Source organism: Bos taurus, chromosome 16 (assembly GCF_002263795.3).
Source record: "Bos taurus isolate L1 Dominette 01449 registration number 42190680 breed Hereford chromosome 16, ARS-UCD2.0, whole genome shotgun sequence".
Classification (NCBI taxonomy): domain Eukaryota; kingdom Metazoa; phylum Chordata; class Mammalia; order Artiodactyla; family Bovidae; genus Bos; species Bos taurus.
In genome coordinates, this window is record NC_037343.1 from 67,456,271 (window position 1) to 67,477,897 (window position 21,627).

A 21,627-nucleotide genomic window follows, 5' to 3' on the forward strand; every position below is an offset into this window, starting at 1 on the left:
AAGTATTTGCAATTACTCATTTCCTTATTTTTCAATGATGTCTTCTAAGTCAATCATAAAAAACGGAACTATATTTACAAATTTAAAAATTAAAATTTTTAATTTATTAAATTTATTAAAATTTTAAATTTTAATTAAATTAAAATTTTAAATTTAATAAATTAAAATTAAATTAAATTTATTAAAAATTAAATTAAAGACAAAAATCAAGAGACCAAATAATGTCTAAACCACATAAAGTGTGTACAGAGTACATCACAATAACAGATAATTGTAATTCAGCTGTTTATGGCCTTAAAAAGAGCTATACTTAATACTGAATTTTTAGTCCTAGGATCTCCACCTATAATGTATTACCTCCCCTTATAGTTTCTCTTTTAAATGTTATGTCAATAATTAGGAAGAATATACTTTCTGAAATTTTCTTCCACTAAAACACGTATTATGTACTAGTGATTTAATGAGCAATTATTACTATTTCCAAGTTAAACTGGCTTATTAAAAGAAAAAAAATTCTGCTAATTTAGTCTAGATTTTCTACATAGTTTTAATGCTATTTACAGCTTTCTAAACTTACAAATTCAGAATAACATTAAAAAAAAAAAAACTGTACACCCAGCAAAGTGTGTCTATCTAAATTTGTCCCCATCTTCTCCTCCCTCTCCCCTTTCCAGATTTCATATAAGCTGTGATCAGTCATTTTCTTGAAATTGTTTAGCACTACTGCTCTACAAACCTTTTATTTTTCATGCCAAGATAAAACAATGTATAGGTGATGAGTCACATGCAGCTACTCAATATTTATATTCTCATTACAAATGTATACATACCATCGTGTGTATACATCATGTTTTAATAATGAGATGTGCCAAAATTAGCCAAAAAAGAATTTCAACTCAAATATATAGCCAGTGGGCATGGACTCAGCTAAGAAGACTCATACTTCGCTTTTCTCTTATTAGCTTCTTGCATTCCCAATCAAATTAAAATCCAGCTGTATCTAGTAATAAATATTATGATGTCCCTACTCTCCAATCCCAAAGAAAGGCAATGCCAAAGAAAGCTCAAACTACTGCACAATTGCACTCATCTCATATGCTAGTAAAGTAATGCTCAAAATTCTCCAAGCCAGGCTTCAGCAATACGTGAACTGTGAACTTCCTGATGTTTTTTGATGTTGTAAAGCTGGTTTTACAAAAGGCAGAGGAACCAGAGATCAAATTGCCAACATCCGCTGGATCATGGAAAAAGCAAGAGAGTTCCAGAAAAACATCTATTTCTGCTTTATTGACTATGCCAAAGCTTTTGACTGTGTGGATCACAATAAACTGTGGAAAATTTTGAAAGAGATGGGAATACCAGACCACCTGATCTGCCTCTTGAGAAATCTGTATGCAGGTCAGGAAGCCACAGTTAGAACGGGACATGGAACAACACACTGGTTCCAAATAGGAAAAGGAGTACGTCAAGGCTGTATATTATCACCCTGCTTATTTAACTTATATGCAGAGTACGTCATGAGAAACGCTGGACTGGAAGAAACACAAGCTGGAATCAAGATTGCCGGGAGAAATATCAATAACCTCAGATAAGCAGATGACACCACCCTTATGGCAGAAAGTGAAGAGGAACTAAAAAGCCTCTTGACGAAAGTGAAAGTGGAGAGTGAAAAAGTTGGCTTAAAGCTCAACATTCAGAAAACGAAGATCATGGCATCTGGTCCCATCACTTCATGGCAAACAGATGGGGAAACAGTGGAAACAGTGGCTGACTTTATTTTTCTGGGCTCCAAAATCACTGCAGATGGTGACTGCAGCCATGAAATTAAGAGACGCTTAGTCCTTGGAAGGAAAGTTATGACCAACCTGGATAGCATATGCAAAAGCAGAGACATTACTTTGCCAACAAAGGTCCATTTAGTCAAGGCTATGGTTTTTCCTGTGGTCATGTATGGATGTGAGAGTTGGACTGTCAAGAAGGCTGAGTGCCGAAGAATTGATGCTTTTGAACTGTGGTGTTGGAGAAGACTCTTGAGAGTCCCTTGGACAGCAAGGAGATCCAACCAGTCCATTCTGAAGGAGATCAGCCCTGGGATTTCTTTGGAGGGAATGATGCTGAAGCTGAAACTCCAGTACTTTGGCCACCTCATGCCAAGAGTTGACTCATTGGAAAAGACTCTGATGCTGGGAGGGATTGGGGGCAGGAGGAGAAGGGGACGACAGAGGATGAGATGGCTGGATGGCATCACCGACTCGATGGACGTGAGTCTCAGTGAACTCTGGGAGTTTGTGATGGACAGGGAGGCCTGGTGTGCTGCGATTCACAGGGTCGCCAAGAGTCGGACACGACTGAGCAACTGAACTGAACTGAACTCTATAAAGATCTTCCTACGTTTGCTTTTTTTCTACTGCAAACAAAGCACATAAAACAGATCATCTTTCAGATCTTATGTATTTTCAGGACTTGCAGCAGCAGCAGCAGTGATGTAAGAAAACTTATGAAGAAAACTGGCTGCTCAGCTTTCAAGGAAATTACACCTTAAAGCAGAAATTACATCCTTAGATTTTTAAATATTTATAAAAATTATAATGAGAGTTAAAACAAATATTATAATGGAACTAATAGGCTTTAATTTTTCAACATAAAAATAACTAAGTCACTCTCTTTACTTTTTCAGTTGCTTAGTGCTTTAGCCTTTTCAAAATGCGTTGATACACACCTCACTTGACACATACAGCTGTTGGAAGTAGACAGACAAGGGGTCCTAGCCATTTTGTAAACAATAAACACTATCACGATTTATATGACAAAAGAGCTTTTAACAGCAGTCAGAACTAGAACCCACACCTCCTGACCAACAAGCCCTGTACTCTTTGAATGTCTTTACCACTGAATGAAAAAAAAAATCCTAATATTACCATAAATTAAAATAAGGACAATCAATATTTTCATATACAGTAATTAAATATTTTCAAAGCGTCTAAAGGAGTAGCCGACCTCAATACCCCCAAAATATTAGAAAGACATAACTAAATACTTACTGAGCTTCTCTAGCTCAAGCCGCAAGCTTTGACACTCTCGGGTTTCATTCACAAGTCTCTCCTGACTGTGGGACAGTCTCTTCTCAATCTCAAAGTACTGTTGTTCTACAGATGATCAGAGGAAAAAAAGAAAAAATCAAACACACACATGTACAGTGTCAACATTGCTACTTATTCTTAATAACCTTGATTTTAAGATTTAGGACATAATATTGGAACCCACACTTTATATAAGAACGAATCTGAGTAAAGACAAATAGCCAGTACGGTAAAGGACTTCAATGCAACATTTCCAGCTGACTTATACGTATATGACAAAAGAAAATAAAGCCTGAATGGGGTTTTAACAAATAATTTTTATGTTTATTCCACAAGATTACAAAATTCCTCAAGGCTGGCAACATGTTTTATTTATCATGGTATTTCCGCCCCACATCAATTGACTTCTTAGCATAAAGCAAACTCTCCCCAAAATAATAATAATTAAATGGAAAAAAAATCATTTAGGTTAATAACTGATTTGTTTTAAAAAGGCTTGTATTAAAATAGCCAAAATAACACCTGAACATACAAAATTACTAAATTTATGTAAAAATATTTGTTAACTTTCCAAGGGAAGCAACTGATAACTTAAAAGTATCAGTCACATGGAAGACATTCAATGTTTATTTTGTAAATCAACAAATACAATGCAGTGTACTATATTCAGCGTTGGGATTCAGATAATTTTCAACATCAATTCTGCTTGACAATTACAACTGTTTCGGTTTTTTAAACGAAAACTCACTTAAGGAGTTTCAATCCACTTAGCAAAACCAGTTACAATCCCCACCCCAACCTACCCCCAAAAAACTGGTAAACCAAGACACACAAACGGTTTAATTTTCAACATCAATTCTGTATCGACATATTACCACTGGTAATTACTATGATCTTAACCTTTTTTAGACGTTGTTCAAGTCACTATGCCAGGAACTTTCTTATGTGTGGGTTTACTACAGGTATTTGTAAACAGACCTTAATATATTTTCTATCAAACTTCAATTTTTAGAGAGAAGTAAGATACATTAAACATACTGCACGTCTACTGTGCTTCCAGCGCTGTCTCAGGCACCTACTCGTTTTTTGTACATTTAGTTCATCACCGGACCAAAGCGACAGTCAGAACAAATGCAGGAAGTTATCAATTAGACACAGGCCTCTGAACATAGACTACTAGAAAACAGCAAAAACTACTTTCATTTAACGTGCAACATAAAGACAGGCTTAGAAGAGTCAAGAGTCGCACACTCTCAGAGACGAGTAAATAGACTCCAATCACCACGGTGGGTTTGCTGGACATCGTTCGTCAGGTTTTCCTAAATGCGACCACTCTAATTACAAACAAAAGGAAAGTCCACGTAGAGTCAGGTTTTAAAAACAAAAAAGCTCTTTCGTATCAAACCGGGAGGGCGTGTAGTTGAGAGAAGGCCTACGGTGCCCACTGAGGAGAAGCGATGCTACCAGGGAAGCTGTGGGCACAGCGAGCTTGCAAGGGAAGACCAGCATCCGCTGTGGAGTCGGGCCCAGAAACAAGGGCGGGAAGAGCGCCGCACTTACCGCTCTCCACCTTAAATTTCTCATGCCGCCCCTTCAGGCCGTCGATCTCGGACTGCTGGTCAGCAAGGAACTTCTCAAGTTTGTTCTGGACGGACTTAGGCAGCTTGTTCAGCTCCGTGCGCTCCAGGACCTGCTGCAACACTGCCGCCATGTCGACTGGGCCGGGGACCGCGGCGGCAGCGGTCGACGCGGCAGAAACGTCAAAGAAAGGCGAAGACACAGAGGACCCAGAGGTCCGGGCGGCCGCCTCGACCTCCTCACTCGGTAGCTCGCGCGCGCCCGCCCGCCGGAGACTCCCGCGGCGGGACCCTGGGAAATAGAACTCTGTGTTAGCCGCGGCACTAGACGCGCCCAGCGCCCGCGCTCGCAGTGCGCGCGCAGCCGCCGGAAGCTGTGCACCCTGGGAATCCGAGTTCAGAGGTAGCCTCTGACCCTGTCTTGCGGGCCGCTATCCGGCTTCCTCTCACCCGCCTCTCCGCCCAGCTTCAAGCCGCGCAGGCTTCTGGGAAACGTAGTTTTTTCCAATCCCTTCCGTCAGTCCTATTCCGCACCACCCATTCCGCTTCCTTCTTTCACCCCCGGCCCCCGACTCTCGCCTGCGCGTGGACCACTCCTCCGCGAGGTGGCGCCACATCGTACTCGTTAACCCACGTTCCTCCCCGAAGAGCAAGGCAACCTTACCGTCAAAGCTTCGGGATGTCATGGGTCGTCCTCTTTGGCGGTTTCTAGACACTGAGCCACTAGAGGGCATCGGTCTTGGCAGGGCCGGACAGCAGGCGCTGGGCCACTGCCACGCTCTCAATGGCGCCCAGAAGGGGGCGGGGTGGCGACCGCAGTAGCTTTGGCAGAGATGCTGCGGTAAAAGCTTGGGGGAGGGGGGGGGGGGGCAGCTTGCGTCATCAATCCGCGCCACCTGACTCCAGAGACCCCGGGTTTCGGGAAGTCCGTCGCTTTCTGATGAATTCACTGACTGTGGAATTGGGACCGGACGGGCATCTGGTTCCTGGAGACTTATACTTACACGTTCACCCCCTCCTCAGGTGGTCTGACAGTCCGTCAGATTTGTCTGCCACGTGTGCATAGTCTGAGTACAGGTGAGTCAGCTTGAGGGTGGAATTCATGTGTGTGTGTGTAATGTGTGCACTCGGACACAGAGCTGCCTTTTCAAGGAGGAAAAGAAAGGGACAGATTATAGGAAACATATGGACCGACACTCCTACACAACACAGATCCAGTTTTGAGACTTGTCTTACTTAGGTGCTTTTGTTTGTTTTCGGTGGCAGGGGTGGGTAACAGTGATTTAGCAGAAATGTAAGGAGTTCCGTTTAATCTCCAGGAAAAAACCAAGTGGAGTTTGCGTGTCGCTTTTATTTGTATGTTTTAAGGTAACGTTGCGGAAAATGTTGCCTTGTGTTTATATTGTTAAATTGAAAAACTATCGGAACAGAAATTTTTAAACACATTCTTAAAAACCATCCTGACAGCGTAACAGAATTTCCAGATTGTAATTCGATGGCTTCTAAGCTGAATCTGGGAATTGTTGCATGTTCGATTATTCTTGAAAAGAATTTGCTAAATTCTTTACTGAAAATGAAGCATTCCTAATGTAGTCCTCCCACCTTTGAAAATACCAGAAAGGAGCTTCATTCGGACTTCTTTCCCCTCAAATATTGTGTGTGTGTTAGTCACTCAGTCGTGTCTGACTCTTTGTGACCCAATGAACTGTAGCCCACCAGGCTCCTCTGTCCATGGAATTCTCCAGGCAATAATACTGGAGTGGGTTGCCATTTCCTCTTTCAGGGGATATACCCGACCCAGGGATCGAACCCTGGTCTCCTGCATTGCCGGCAGACTCTTTACTATCTGAGCCACCAAGGAAACCTTAAAATATTCTATATAAGCACTTTAAATAAGGTTACTGGTATGTGCAGTACTGTATTATGTCTTGCAAATGTGCTCAGTTGCTAAGTCATGTCAGACTCCTTGCCACCCCAGGGACTGTAGCCCAGTAGGCATCTCTGTCCATGGAATTCTCCAGGCAGTACTGGAGTGGGTTGCCATTTCCTTCTCCAGGGGATCTTTCTGACCCAGGGATGGAACCCACAACTCCTGCTTGGCAGGCAGATTCTTTATCGCTGAGTTATCTGGGAAGCCCGTATTATGTCCTGGGCCCACAATATCATCATTATTGATCTACTATTTGGAAAACACAGATGTTCTATACTTGGACTTACAGGATTCTAAAATTAGGTTTTCAGATCTGCTATGATCTAAATTCTTTATTTTGAAGACTAGCAAACTAGACTCCAGGAAAGTTGAGTGGTTTCAATCCAATTTTTAACAACTTCCAAAGCTTCTGCTGATATGCAGCATTTCAGGAAAAATTGAACTGTGTAAGAGAAGATCTGCATTTTTAGTATTACCCTTTAGTCTAATATGATTGGTTACATTTTAAATGTTTAAAGGAGCACGAAAAGAAAAAAAAAAAAAATCCAGCAGTCAACTAGATTTCATAACCCAAAGATTCTCATCTTCCTATTGCATTCAGTTTCTTACATATTAACATGGCTAGTATATGACACTAGAAAAAGAAAGATTAGAAAGTTACATATCATAACCTTGGAGTGACTACCATTGTTATTTCTTGTAAGAATTAAGAATTATTTAGGGCAGAAGGAAAGGAGTAGAATAGCATGAGAAGTAGAAGAGAGTTTGATATGCAGAATTGCATACCTTAAGGTGCTAAAAGTGGAAAGCCCTTAACTTTATAGAGGCACTGATGATAGACAGTTCTAGACTTAGCAAATATATGTGCAAATCTGAGAGCTAGGAAGAAATTTAATGCATTTTGAGATAATACCGAAAAAAAAAAAAAAATAGATGATCTAATAGGCCAGAACCAATTCTCTGGGCTTTAGTTTTAGAATAATGCAAAATCACTGTGACTGGCAGTTTATTTTAGTGGTGTTAGTTAAGACACCCCAGCACATCTAGAATTGCCTGGGCTTTGTTGCCCTGAATAAGATTGGAATTTCTTTGCAGGTAATGACTATTACCTATATTCAGAATGCTGCTACTGTGTTTCTTCAGAGTCTCTATGGCTCTTTTTAGGTTTTTGGAATCATGTCTTTATTTTTTTTTTTCTATGTACGTGTGTGTGCGTGTGTGTGTGTGTGTGTGAAATGTCACCATATGTTAAATACTTAGAACAATGCTTTATACGAGTGAAAGCTCTGCATGTTTTTGTTATTATTACATTGCTTTTGTTTACTTCCATCATTCTAGTTGTACTCTGAATCACTCAAGGCCAGAGGCCAAGTATTATTCATCTTTGTGCCATCCCACTTTAGCACAGTTTTTAGGACATAGTAGGTCTCCATAGTGTGCTTCTTGAATGCATAAATTTGATTCTCCTTAGAGCTTAATATTCAGAAAATGAAGATGGCATCTGATCCCATCACTTCATGGGAAATAGATGGGGAAACAGTGGAAACAGTGGCAGACTTTATTTTTTTGGGCTCCAAAATCACTGGTGACTGCAGCCATGAAATTAAGAGACACTTACTCCTTGGAAGGAAAGTTATGATCAACCTAGATAGCATATTCAAAAGCAGGGACGTTACTTTGCCAACAAAGGTCCATCTAGTCAAGGCTATGGTTTTTCAAGTGGTCATGTATGGATGCGAGAGTTGGACTGTGAAGAAAGCTGAGCGCCGAAGAATTGATGCTTTTGAATTGTGGTGTTGGAGAAGACTCTTGAGAGTTCCTTGGACTGCAAGGAGATCCAACCAGTCCATTCTAAAGGAGATCAGCCCTGGGTGTTCTTTGGAAGGAATGATGCTAAAGCTGAAACTCCAGTACTTTGGCCACCTCATGTGAAAAGTTGACTCATTGGAAAAGACTCTGATGCTGGGAGGGATTGGGGGCAGGAGGAGAAGGGGACGACAGAGGATGAGATGGTGGGATGGCATCACTGACTCGATGGACGTGAGTCTGAGTGAACTCCGGGAGTTTGTGATGGACAGGGAGGCCTGGCGTGCTGCGATTCATGGGGTTGCAAGGAGTCGGACATGACTGAGCGACTGAACTGAACTGAACCTCTCATTGAGCACCTCAGAAATTATCATCTTTTTTATTTTAGAAACGAGCACAGAGAGGCTCTGCAGTAAATTACCAAAGGTGATACAACCAAGGAATGGTCGATTTCAGTAAGAAATCTGGTGTGTGGCTCACTAGCTTAGTGTTCTCTTTATCTGTGATATGTGACTGATAGTCGCTCAGTTGTGTCTGACTCTTTGCGACCCCATGGACTATAGCCCACAAGGCTTTTCTGTCCATGGAATTCTTCAGGCAAGAATACTGGAGCGGGTTGCCATTTCCTTTTCCATATCTTCTGAGATATGGGACTAGGCTTATTGCTTATGTCAACTGTAGTTGATTGGGAGTCATTTCCTGCAACTCTCTATTGAGAATTACAATTTGGAAGAAAGAATGTTCTATTGAGTAAGCAGTCACTGCAAGATTTGGGATATTGTCAGGTTAGTACAGTTTCTCTATACTATCCCCATGAGAAAAGCCATTGCAAATTCTGGTTTTTGCCTAAACATGCTGTATATTTTTTCTTGTAATTTAGGAAGTTGAATTAGTTCTTAATAATGGGAAGAACCTACATTGTAGAAGAGACTGTTGGCCAGTATCTTTCAAACATCAATCTGCAGGGAAAAGCTTTTGTCTCTGGTCTTTTAATAGGACAGGTATGTATCTTTTCTTGTGCGTTTATTGATGAAACTAATTTGTTTAAAGTTAAAGTATTCTATTTAATAGTTAAACCCAACTTAGGTGATGGAGGGATGGAATGAAGAAGAAGAATGTAACCCAGGTTTGCCCAAGTCAGAACACGTTCCCTTTTGATAATGTAAAAGTAACCTATAAGGTAAAAACTCCAAAATTAGAATTTTACTGACCAGATTATTCACATTTCATTGTCTTTTCAAAGTGATTTTTACTCCCCTCTAATCTTTAATCCCAGGTTGTCAAATTCTTTACAAAGTAGCTTTTGACAGTTTTGAGTTTGTCTCATCTCAGACCTGTAACAAATAAAGGTAACATATTTTATTACATACCATGGTACTCGTTTACTGAAGGTTTGTTTTTTTTTTTAATATTGGTTCACTGGAGAGGGAGGGACAGAGACTGGGAGAAATTTGGAAATTAGATTTTATTTCCCTCTTAGAGTTAAGTTTAAAAAGCAATGCAAAATGGAACAACTGTTTGGAGAATTACTTTAAAAAGCATGAGCACCCACTGACTTTTTATAATTGATGGGAAGGTGTGTTAATCAGCAGGGAGGACTGTCAGCAGTACACAGCAGTGAACGGACGAGAGTCACGCAGGCGCACCGGCTGCTTCTATCTTCACTCTATTTGGGGAGAGTGTACTATGTTCCAAGGATTGATTTTGAGGCCTAATAACAAATAAAAGTCCGTCGGGACGGGTTTCCTCCTGGGTATTTTAGCATGATGCTGTAGAACATTCAAGTTGCATAATTAGCGCTCCTTGTTCTGCTACTGTGCACATTCCTAAGCTACTTTCTCTTATAATTGGATGTCCTGTGTTGTCTACTTAGAAAGAATGCACTCTGCAGGGGATCTGTGTGCTCATACCCCTCCATGGTATTCTCGTTTTCAACATCATTCTGAATGTGCTTAGTTAGTGTTAGTGTAGCCCTGAGAGACAGGTACATTCGAAGAGTTTTCACAAACCTGATTTCTCATAAGACAGGGCAGACCCAGGTCCTGCCGCCTCATGAGGCTTCTCACCAGCCGGCCAGATGGCCTCTCTGGCAGGGCTTTTAGATTCAGGTTACTTAACATCTATTACGGGATTCTTTTTGTTAGAAACCTTTTATTTAAGGATCTTTACTTCCCTTTATTTTAAAAACTGAAGGGAAGAAAAGTCTTAGAGAAAGATGTAATCAGTAAAGGCAAAAGGTCAGGGAGAAGTACCTTTTTTCAGACTTCCCGTACTGCACGTAGCCCGTTTCTCAGCACAACCGCCGTCTCACGTGTGAGTCTCCCACAGTTTAGGAGAGTTCCACTCCCTCTTCATGCTGCCTTCTCATTCCTGCCAGCATTCTTGCTGCTGCTTTCTCTTTTTTCCAGGTTCATCACTATCCCCTCCTTCCCCTCGAGCTTTCAGGCTTGCCTGTTTCCTATTCTCAGAGTCAGTTTCTTTTTCTTTTCAAAATCATAGATTTTATGAAAGCAAAGAGTTTTCTTAATCAGTGCCTACCTGTTCCCAGTGTTCATTTCAGTGTAACATTCTGGAAATAACTTTTATTGAAATAATTTCTCTTCATTTTTTTTTGTTCTGTTCCAGGATGACACTAACGATTAGGATTTCAGGTCATGAGGATAACATCATGCTACCTTGTACTTTTACTCTGTAGGAGATTTTCACTATAATGAGTCTGAGCTAGTAAATTTTCCCCAATTTTATCTTCAGGTTTCCCACTTTTGGTTAGCATTTAATTGCTGTTAAAACTGAGGAACATCCATCTAATATAACACTTCGGTTATCTGTCCTACACCCACTTGGTTTTTCTGTGGACCATATGAGCAAGTTCCCCACTACCATTGTTTCAGTGAAAGTAAGATGCACAAGGTCATTTCTTGCTTTATTTTCCAGGGATTTTATATTTGTTGAATTATCTCATCTGTTGAGATTACTTAGAAAATAAATAAAATAACTAGAAAATTGACCAAGCATGTCATCTTTTAGTGTATGTGCTGTTTATGGGCCTGCCTTGGTGGTCCAGTGGTTAAGAATCCGCCTGCCAATGCAAGGGGCAGGGGTTTGATCCCTGGTCCCGGAAGATCGCACATGTCACAGAGCAACTAAACCTGTGTGCTGTGACTGCTGAGCCTCTGCTCTGGAGCTCGTGCTACACAGTGAGAGAAGCCTGTGCATGCAGCTAGAGAAAGCCCACGCGCAGCAGAGAAGACCCAACGCAGCCAGAAATATATAAATACGTTTTTAAGATGCAGTTCTTTCGGTCATCTAGTAAACCATTTTAAAGGACCACTACATGATGCATATTCATGATGCCAAATGAATAAGGAGCTGGTATTAAATATATTGAAAGATAACATGTGAGGGAAATATTGTAGGGCTGTCCATCAACATTGGTTTCCCTGTAGATTCATTCCATTATAATACAGGTATTGACAATTTAAGCTGCTATGAATATTGCTCAGTTTTTGCATATCATGAAGGCTTTGCATTCCTCGGTGACATTTCCCTCTAGTAAGCTTTTCTAATTTGTTTTCAAGTGTTCCTCACAAAAGGATTATGTGATTCTTGCCACAAGAACACCACCCAAAGAAGAACAGAATGAGAGCCCCACACATTCCAAAGCCAAATTGGATAACTTGGATGAAGAGTGGGCCACAGAACACGCCCACCAGGTCATCATGTTTGTCTCTTTATATAGTTAAATTTGTGTTTGCTAACAAAATAAAAATACTTTATTCTCAGGTTACTAGACTAGGATTTCCGAGTACTCATAGGTTTTCAAAACTTGAGTAGTATATAAAAAATTAGGAGAATTTTCTGCTGTGTTTCATTCATGATTATATTTTTTTGTTGTTGATTACTTGTATCTAGTTTTTAAAAAAGCATTTTCTTACTTGGAGTTAAGTAATTCACCCAAGATTAGTGTAACAGGTCGTGAAACTGGGATTTGAACCCAGGCAGCATGACTTGAAAACCTTTGATCTCATTATGCTATGCTTTTCCATTGTTGACTTTTACCTGTTGTGTTTTTTAATTTAGCTTATTTCCAATTTTTCTATACTTTAAAATAATACTAGTTATTGATAATATTGTTGCTGGTCAGATTGTTTTAAAGACTTAAGCTAGGTACTGAGAAAGTAAAATGATGGTTAAAAATTTTTTTAACATCCTTAGAATTTATATTTTAACCAAAGTGAAAAACATTATTACCAAATGAGATTAAATAGAACAGTACTATAGGAGTATAGAGTGGGGGATGATCAAATATCTATAAGTGGTTGGATTCAAACAGCTTCACAGAAGACTCTGAACTTTAAAGATGAATAGGACTTTGCTGGAAGAAGTCACGGAGGACACTGAATACACAAAGGTGTGGATAAGTGACCCAAAGGCATGAAATTTAAAGGTGTGTTAGAATAGCAGGCAACTGGGTATAATTGAAGCATGGTGTGTATTAAAGAGGGTGTTTAGGCTTAAGACTGTATGGGGTCAGTTTATGGATGGTTTGAAGTGTCAGTCATCCTGGGAAGGGAGGAGTTCATTTGGGAGCCTGTCGCTCTGTGGTAGACTTTGAGAGCTCCCTATTTGGAGGATTGATCTGCCAATAATTGAGATAGTAATTTCAGTGCCTTGGTACAGTGTAAATGGAGAGTAGGGAGACTGGAAAGAGCAGAAAACTTACTTATAGTAATAGTTCAAGAAAAGATGACATTGTCTAGTGACTAGACCCTTCAGCTTCATGAGGACAGGGGTCATGTCTCTTGTTTATGGCCGTATCCTTAGTGTCAAGTGTAGTGTTCCCGTGGTTTATGATGAGAACACCAGAATAAAGGATAAGTGAATGGATGAATCAACAAACTGAAGCAGAGGGCTGAACTTCATTGCCAAAACATTTCAGAGAAAGAGCTAGTGTTAAGATGGTTTAGTGACCAACTAGACTGGCAGTAAAGAGATTGTGAGAGTAGGAGAAGGTTACGGAGACTTTTTTCCAGGGTGTCCAGGAAAGTGGTGTTGCCATTACACAAAGAAGAAACAGATTTGGGGTGGGAGAAGGAAACGAATAAATTCACTTAAAAGTGAATTGGATTATATCATCCAATGAACAGTGTTAAAGTAAGGTAAAAGTAGAATTAGTTCCTTCTCCATTTAGCTTTAAATCTTCAAACACACATACTTGTTTATCTGCATTTATTTTGGGATGTAGTATTTAGGTTTTTTAAAAAAAATCCATTAAAAATTTAATATGATCTTCTAATGAAATATTAAATATTTACTGGATTAAAAAATCTATATGCATCTATACAAACATAAAATTTATAGGGCAAAGTATATAGCTTTATTGCCTCTAGAAAGAAATGGTTAATTTTATTTATTTATGATTTTGAAAAGATATGCAGGCTCCCCATTCTAAATATGAAAATTTCGTTGCTTTTGTAGGTCAAGTTTGTGTCTCTATAGTATTTAGAATTTATGAAATCAGATGGAGGTATCAGCAAACATGTGCTGTGTGCTTCGTTGTCAGTAATGTCTGATTCTCGGCAACCCCATGGACTGTATAGCCCGCCAGGTTCCTCTCTCCATGGAACTCTCCAGGCAAGAATGCTGGAGTGCGTTGCCATGCCCTCCTCCAGGGGATCTTCCCCACCCAGGGATCAAACCCAGCTCTCCCACATCAGCAGACATAATACAAATATATTAGGAGTTAGATTATGGTATCTAATTTTCTGAAAACTTTGCGTATACATTAAGTACATAAAAGATAACCAGAGCACTCTGATCTTTTGAGTATAGCTGGTAGAAAGCAATACCTGTGACATGAGGAACTAGCCACAGTCATATGGAAGGAAAATTAGATATTATAAAGGACAAACTGGTAGTATGTGTCAAAATCCTGAAAAATAATGTATAACTTTTTAGCCTGGTTATCCACTTCAAGAGATTTATTATAAGCAGATAATCCTGTGGACACAGAAACTTGCTAGGATTTTTAACCATTTATTATTTAAGAGTACGGAAAAGCTCTAAATAATATAAAAACCCAATATCAATAAGATTTTTAAAATTGAGATTTAAAATTTAAATTTTAAAATTTAAGATTTAAATTTAAAATTTAGATTTGTAAATCTAAACAATAGGAAACAGTGGATTTTCAAATTGCACTCCCTCTCTTCAAATCCCAGACTCTGCTGGATATTATAGGAATACAGAGGTAGTTGACAGTTAAGTTCTTCTAATAAGGAGCTCCCAGATCAACCAGTAAGGAAACACATAACCACAGCACAGGTTCATGTGATAAGCTCCATGGGAAAACTGTAGTGAAATCCTGTATGAGTTTGAAGATCAAAGGATCGAGGAAGATAGCTTCCTCAAGCTGACTTTGAGGTGTTCAGTAGAGTTCCAACATGTAGATATACAAGAGAACATCCTTCCAGGCTGAGTGCAAGATATAGAGTTAGAAAACCTGGCCATATGTGAGGAGAACAGTGAGAAGTTTGTGATTAACACTTGAATATTTCATGGGAAGTAGTGTCAGATGAGACTCTGCATATCAAATCCATCAGATTTTAGAGAGTGTAATACCAGCCTAAGATAAAATTTGTTTATTTAGCTGATAGTGGAAGTCACTGAAAAATTTAGTAGAGATTTCTGTCTTTGATCTTATAAGAAAGAAGTTTGCTTATTGCTGTAACTAATGCTATCCTATGCTAAGTCACTTCAGTCATGTTCGACTCTGTGCAACCCCATAGACGGCAGCCCACCAGGCTCCCCTGTCCCTGGGATTCTCCAGGCAAGAACACTGGAGTGGGCTGCCATTTCCTTCTCCAATGCATGAAAGTGAAAAGTAAGAGTGAAGTTGCTCAGTCGTGTCCGACTCTTAGCGACCTCACGGACTGCAGCCTACCAGGCTCCTCCGTCCATGGGATTTTCCAGGCCAGAGTACTGGAGTGAGGTGCCATTGCCTTCTCCAGCTGTAACTAAAGGGTGCCATTATGAAATGGTTTTGTTTATTAAGTAGTTTTAAGGTAGAAAGTTAAGAATACTCTAGGAAGATTGACACCCCATTCATCTTGGTTATCATCCATTTCTCAATATTTTAACCTTTTTTTCAAAGCCCTCACCTCAATGCTGTGCATATAGTTGGTACTAGGTAGGCATTTACTGATCTAATATTTAGCTTCTCAAACACAGGTTGCATAAAATGTCAAATGCTTTTGTTAGCTAATGCTGTATTTCTGTTTTTAGGTATCCAGGATGCTACCAGGGGGACTTTTAGTTCTTGGAGTATTTATTATTACAGCTTTAGAAATGGGAAGTGAATTTCAAAATACCCTGCGTAGAGTAAGTCTGAAATATCAAAAATTCTTCAAGTTACATCTTAATTGCTTGTATATGTTTACAGTGATCCTAGGCACATTTAGATTAATTCTCTATGATGGGATTATGTTAAAACAGGCTTTTCCACCCAATCATGGCTCCTGACAAAATTGCTTAGTATCTTGAGTGTAATATATGTCAATATATATTTTCAATCAAAGCTATATATTCCTTATTTTAAAATTAATTTTTTACTATTGTGAAACAAGTTATAGAGGGTTAACAATTTTTATTGTGCAATAACAGTATTCTGCTAGAACTCCCATTTAGCTCCAAGTGATTGCCTTAATGTGAAATTAATGTTTTGTAATTCTTCATCTCTTCAGTTCTCTTAGGATCCTGAGAATAAGACATAAAGTAACGGCAGTCAGATACTTATTCTTTATTTCTGGACAGAGTATCTATCACAAATCACTTACTTTTTGTTTAATTCCGATGTCAGTCAATTGGGTGACATAGTTTACCAGTAAATATAAGGGTCCACAAACTGTTTCCCCTTAAGCCCAAACCTGAAGCAAGCTCTGGACAGCCAGCTTGCATCTCTTTTAGTAATCAAGATCCAGATAAGGGGACTTCCCTGAGGTCCAGTGGTTAAGAGTCCGCTTTGCAATGCAGAGGATGCAAGTTTGATACCTGATTGGGCAACTAAGATCCCATGGCTGCAAAGACCCAAAGCAACCAAATAAATATTTTTTAAAAATCCAGATAAGCCTTCACAAATTTATTTTCCACCCCAAGAAAGAAGGGGACCTCATTATCTTGAGAAGTGCAAAACCCACCAGAATCCCCAAAACCCTTTCTCTAGTAAAAAGCATACGGCTCAGAATCCAGATGCTACAGATTCTTCCAGTTTTGTAACTTTCTCTCCCATCAAATATCCCACCTTCAAACCTTTGATATTTGTACCTATGGGAGTAAAGGAAGAAGGAGATGATAATCCCTCCCCTGGCAAGTTATTCAACCTTGTATCATTTTTACCATTTTAAATAAGTGTACCTCTTTCACAGTTGTTCATCCTATTTGGCATTTTGGAATGTAACCTATGTCCACCGCTGTGCGTCATTTTGTGGTTTGCATTGGATTGAATGGCTCAGTGCTAGAGAGAGACAGATCCTCCTTCCTCTTGCTTTCTGCATCTCTTGTTTCTAAGAAGCATATAAGATTTTAGAAATGCTCTGTTTCAGAAACTGTAGCATTTTAGTTTCTTTCCATTGGCCTGCATTGAGGATATGATATGAAGTAAGCTTGTAAAACTTGTCACAGTCTCCCATAAGGTCATTGCAGAGAGCTTTATTCATTGTATTACATGATACTGTCTTTAGAAATTTCTTTTGATATCATTACCAAGAAAGTTGTGCCTGTTCTGATCACCTGTTTAGCTTATGGACCATGTGAATTAGGGAACAAATTAGATTTCTTTGTGCACAGTATTTTTAGAAAGCTTAGAGCATTTATGAACCTTCTCCCCATATCAAGTATGCATTTTTATCATTCTTACCTGTGGCATAGATTTATGTCCTTACTTCTGATTTTCTCACTTATAATTTGTGTTATTCTGTATTGTATGTACCCTTGTATATTGCCTTACATCTTTTGTGACGTTTAAATAAGAAATGCCAAATGGGCAACGTGCTCTGTTTTTTTAGGCTAAAAATCACTTGTCATTTCTCATTCTAATTAAATAAAATCTTCATACTTCACTTAAATGTTGCATGGGTGCTAAGTCATGTGTGCTAAGTCGCTTTAATCGTGTCTGACTCTTGGTGACCCTATGGACTGTAACCCACCAGGCTCCTCTGTCCAGGGGGTTCTCCAGTCAAGAATACTGGAGTGGGTTGCCATGCCCTCCTCCAGGGATCTTCCTGACCCAGGGATCGAACCTGTGTCTCTTACGTCTCCTGCTTGGCAGGCAGGTTCTTTACCACCAACGCCACCTGGGAAGCTCAGTTGCCCTAAATTGGGTTCAGTTGATCATTAATGACAGTGAATTATGTTTTTTTATTTAATACCCAATTTTTATTTATCTCTAAAAATGGAATTTAAATGATTAATAATCAGTTTCACTCTTTCTTTTGAAAGAAAGAAAATTTAATGATAGGATCATGAAATTTTAAAGCTAAATGGGAAATTAGAATTATTATAGTTGTCTTTTTCTGTACTTTCCTTTTACTTTGCATTCAATTGTATTTTCCTTTTTTTCAGCTAGTATTTGCTGTGGAAAAATCTGTGAATAAAAAGAGACTGTGGAATTTCACAGAAGAGGAGGTCTCAGAACGAGTTATACTTCACTTTTGCTCTTCTACAAAAAAGTATCTTTTATTTAGGTGTTCATGTTTTAAAGTATATGATACCAATATAATGTTCCTGCAACTTTTTTACCCAAATGTTTATTTAAATCATTTATAAGTTTTCTGTAAATAACACATAAATAGGACTGCCAATAAGAATAGTGTTAATGGTTGTTAATCATGTCTCATGTTGTAAGGAGTTTGAGAGAGGAGGCAGGGACTAGGCCTTCTGAATTCTTCGCCAGCTGTCTACCCCTGTACATTAAAGTACACTAGGTCCCCTACAGAGAGGTATAGCTTAGGCAAAGCAGTGCTTTTATATTGTTTACCTCCAGTTCCTATAGATAAAATGTTCAACTCAAAGCACAATTACACTGAGCTGGAAATTTTTGTTTCTTTGGCCAAGATCAGGTGACTCTAGAAGCCAGTTAGTTATAGGGCCTTCTTAGCTTCTCTCCTCTACATGTTAGCAGGGCAAGTACCTCCCAAGCATGAGGCAGTTTTGCCAAGGGAGTGAAGCAATGTAAGGGTCCAGTAAATTAGGACCTGCCAAATACAAAATTCAAATAAGTGGTCATTCCTGCAGAAGCTGAGCTCTTAACTCCTTTGAAACTAGAATGTTTCCTGTACAAACTCTTTGACCCAGTAAACATTCCAGGCTTGACTCCATTCAGAACAGCACTCCTGTTTGTTAAAAAGAGTGTGTATATGAGGACAATTTTGTAAGCGCTGTCATTCTATTCATTGGGATGAGCAGGATTTATAAACAGAAGGAAATAAAGTATCCAAAGTATTATAATCAAAGGAATTTATATATATAAAAGTAATATACTTGCACAAACCCATGTATGCATATATATGTGTGTGTGTATACCTGTCTTTAAGTGTCATACCATGAAGTGGTATGATTTTGTAAAAATTTGGATGCATATACTTTGTTTTTATTTTTGGATGGTTTTTTTTTGGATTATTAAGAATTGCTTTTTTATTTTTACTTTTTTGGTTATTTCTATCCTTAATTAGTAAAGAATATTTTGTCGAACTTATGATATTCATGATCCAAAGGTAAGAAAAAATTCTCTTTATAAAGACTTTTCTGTGTTGCAGACTACTTTTAAATGAAAATTAAATTTTTGTTTTAATAATTCTCAATGCTGTCTCTTCTTATTGATGTCCACAACCACCCATAGTTTTTTACTTTGAAATATGCTTAATTTCTTTGCAGACAAGGAAAATTTATGTTTTGTTTTGTTGTTAGAATATTTTTGTTAAGCTCTCCTTATCTTGTTTATGGGTCCAGTATTATATTTGAGAGGCTTGTAGTACAAGTGTCTAGGCTTGTGGGAGCTGCAGTGCCTAGTAAACAAATTGTCTGTACTCAAGAGGAATCCAAACTAATCCTTTGCTAAGGTGTTGAAGAAACAGAGTGGAAAAGTAGCTGCAGTATTTTGTTAGCAGGAATAGGACAGAAGGAAAACGTCTGGCACCTCATACAGTTGCTCAGTGATTGTTGATGCCGCATCAGACACTTCAGAATTGACTCTGGTGAAGCTGCAGATGAGAACTACAGGACCAGAGGACTCGCCAAAATTTTAAACCAGCCTTTCACTCGGGGAGGGAGTTGCCAGGATTGCCTAGGATGTGTTGAAGAATACCAAACTTTTAGTGCATGCTTTATTTTTATTTAGTTCTAACCTATTGCTCTTTGATGAAGGAATCTGGCCAAATATGTTGGATAACAACCTGTATGAATTACTGGGCTGTACAATTTATGATGTTTTATTGCTCCATGTGTTTTACGTTAATCACGTATTTTATGTTTTCTTCCCCTTTGCTAAAGAGTTCTGCAAAACCGGCAGATTGGAAGTATCAAAATGGACTATCAGCTTCATGGCTTTCCTTAGAGTGTACAGTTTATATTAATATTCACGTCCCGCTGTCTACTACTTCTGTCAGCTATACTCTGGAGAAAAATACAAAGGTATCAGAATAAAATGAATTTTCTTTAGTGATTGCTGAATAGATGAGCTACCTTTATTCTGATTGTCTATGCTGTTCATTTTATAATTTCAAAATTGCATTCTAATTATAATATTGTTACAGGTAACTGATTTGTTAGTCCAGCCAGATTAGAAATTTAGACATGGGACAATGTCATCATACTATTGTATTTAGCATAGTAATAAGTGCTTCATAAATATTTGTTAATTAACATGTAATAGGTACATTGTCTTAGAGAAGGAAATGGCAACCCACTCCAGTATTCTTGCCTAGGAAATCCCATTGACAAAGTCTGAGCCTGGTGGGCAACAGTCCATGGGGTCGCAAAGTCGGACATGACTTAGCAACTGAGCACATGTACATTGTAAAATATAACTATGTAAGACGATACACCGGTTGGTCTTTTTTGTTTTCATCTGTAGTCGTTTAAAACAGTTTTTTTAATTGAAATATAGTTGATTTACAGTGTGTTGATTTCTACTGTGGCATCACTGATGCAATGGACATGAGTTTGGGCAAACTTCGGGAGATGGTAGGGGATAGGGAAGCCTGGCGTGCTGCAGTCCATGGGGTTGCAAAGAGTCAGACATGACTGTGTGACCGAACAACAATTTCTACTGCACATCAGAGTGATTCAGTTGTACACGTATATATATTTTTTCATGTTCTTTTCCGTTATGATCTGTCTTAGGATATTGCATATAGATTGAAAGTTTGGGATTAGCAGATGCAAATTTTTATAAATAGAATGAACAAAAACAAGGCCCTACTGTATAGCACAGGGAACTATCTTCCTCTTTAGTTTTGTTTTCCATATTCCAGTTATGTTTTGTAATTCTGTACCATTCTTTTGTTCATAGCTTTTTTATCTTCTTTTTTCCTGTTGAAGGAGGTAAATGGAGCTTGCTTATTGTTTCCTCTTTAATACTGTTTTGTATATTTGTTTGAGGCTCTTTCTTTTTTCTTACTTTTTTTAACAGAAATTACTAAATTTTATTTGACTGGTTATTCAGTTCAGTTCAGTCACTCCGTCATGTCCGACTCTTTGCGACCCCATGAATCGCAGCATGCCAGGCCTCCCTGTCCATCACCAACTCTCGGAAGCCACCTAAATCTGTGATATGTATGTTAGTTCGGGAAAAAGATTAGAAAAACAATTATTTAATATGGATAAGGTACTAAAAATTGGGGACATACTTTTTTGTTCATGATACTGAATTTAAATGCCATGTTATTGAAACTTAGGGATATTTATCATTAATATTTTAGTGTACTAGGTGGGAAAAAGTAGACTCGAGGGAGTTTAACTGAGATGGCATTATATCTGAAAGATGTCCATGTTGTGTTTCTTTTAAGAATGGACTTGCACGCTGGGCCAAGCAGATAGAAAATGGTATTTATTTGATTAATGGGCAAGTTAAAGATGAAGATTGTGACCTATTAGAAGGACAGGTGAGTCAAGAGAAAATCATCTAATGAAATTATTTGTGCTTAAGGAAAAGTAAAAGATGACTTATTTTTAGTTATTT

At 38.6% G+C, this 21,627-nt stretch overlaps 2 protein-coding genes across 4 annotated transcripts in view; one reads left to right on the forward strand and one right to left on the reverse strand.

Moving 5' to 3' along the window:
• The window catches only part of TPR (translocated promoter region, nuclear basket protein), a 63,879-nt gene extending 58,389 nt beyond the window's left edge, over positions 1-5,490 (reverse strand). The window contains exons 1-3 of one of the 2 annotated variants that reach the window (XM_015475269.3): positions 5,322-5,490; positions 4,641-4,949; positions 3,042-3,146 (exon numbers count right to left, since the gene is read on the reverse strand). In XM_015475269.3, the coding sequence (XP_015330755.2) occupies positions 3,042-3,146; positions 4,641-4,949; positions 5,322-5,391 (484 nt within the window). In that variant the 5' untranslated portion in view covers positions 5,392-5,490. Of the gene's footprint in view, positions 1-3,041; positions 3,147-4,640; positions 4,950-5,321 lie in introns of those variants that run through there. The other variant, NM_001205623.1, reaches the window with a different exon arrangement.
• A 99-nt stretch (positions 5,491-5,589) lies between these two features.
• Positions 5,590-21,627, forward strand: part of ODR4 (odr-4 GPCR localization factor homolog) — a 36,547-nt gene continuing 20,509 nt past the window's right edge. The window contains exons 1-8 of one of the 2 annotated variants that reach the window (XM_059875313.1): positions 5,590-5,734; positions 9,274-9,394; positions 11,972-12,106; positions 15,678-15,773; positions 18,012-18,118; positions 19,126-19,162; positions 19,938-20,078; positions 21,455-21,550. In XM_059875313.1, coding sequence (XP_059731296.1) covers positions 9,296-9,394; positions 11,972-12,106; positions 15,678-15,773; positions 18,012-18,118; positions 19,126-19,162; positions 19,938-20,078; positions 21,455-21,550 — 711 coding nt within the window. In that variant the 5' untranslated portion in view covers positions 5,590-5,734; positions 9,274-9,295. The remainder of the gene's footprint in view (positions 5,735-9,273; positions 9,395-11,971; positions 12,107-15,677; positions 15,774-18,011; positions 18,119-19,125; positions 19,163-19,937; positions 20,079-21,454; positions 21,551-21,627) is intronic. The other variant, NM_001080902.2, reaches the window with a different exon arrangement.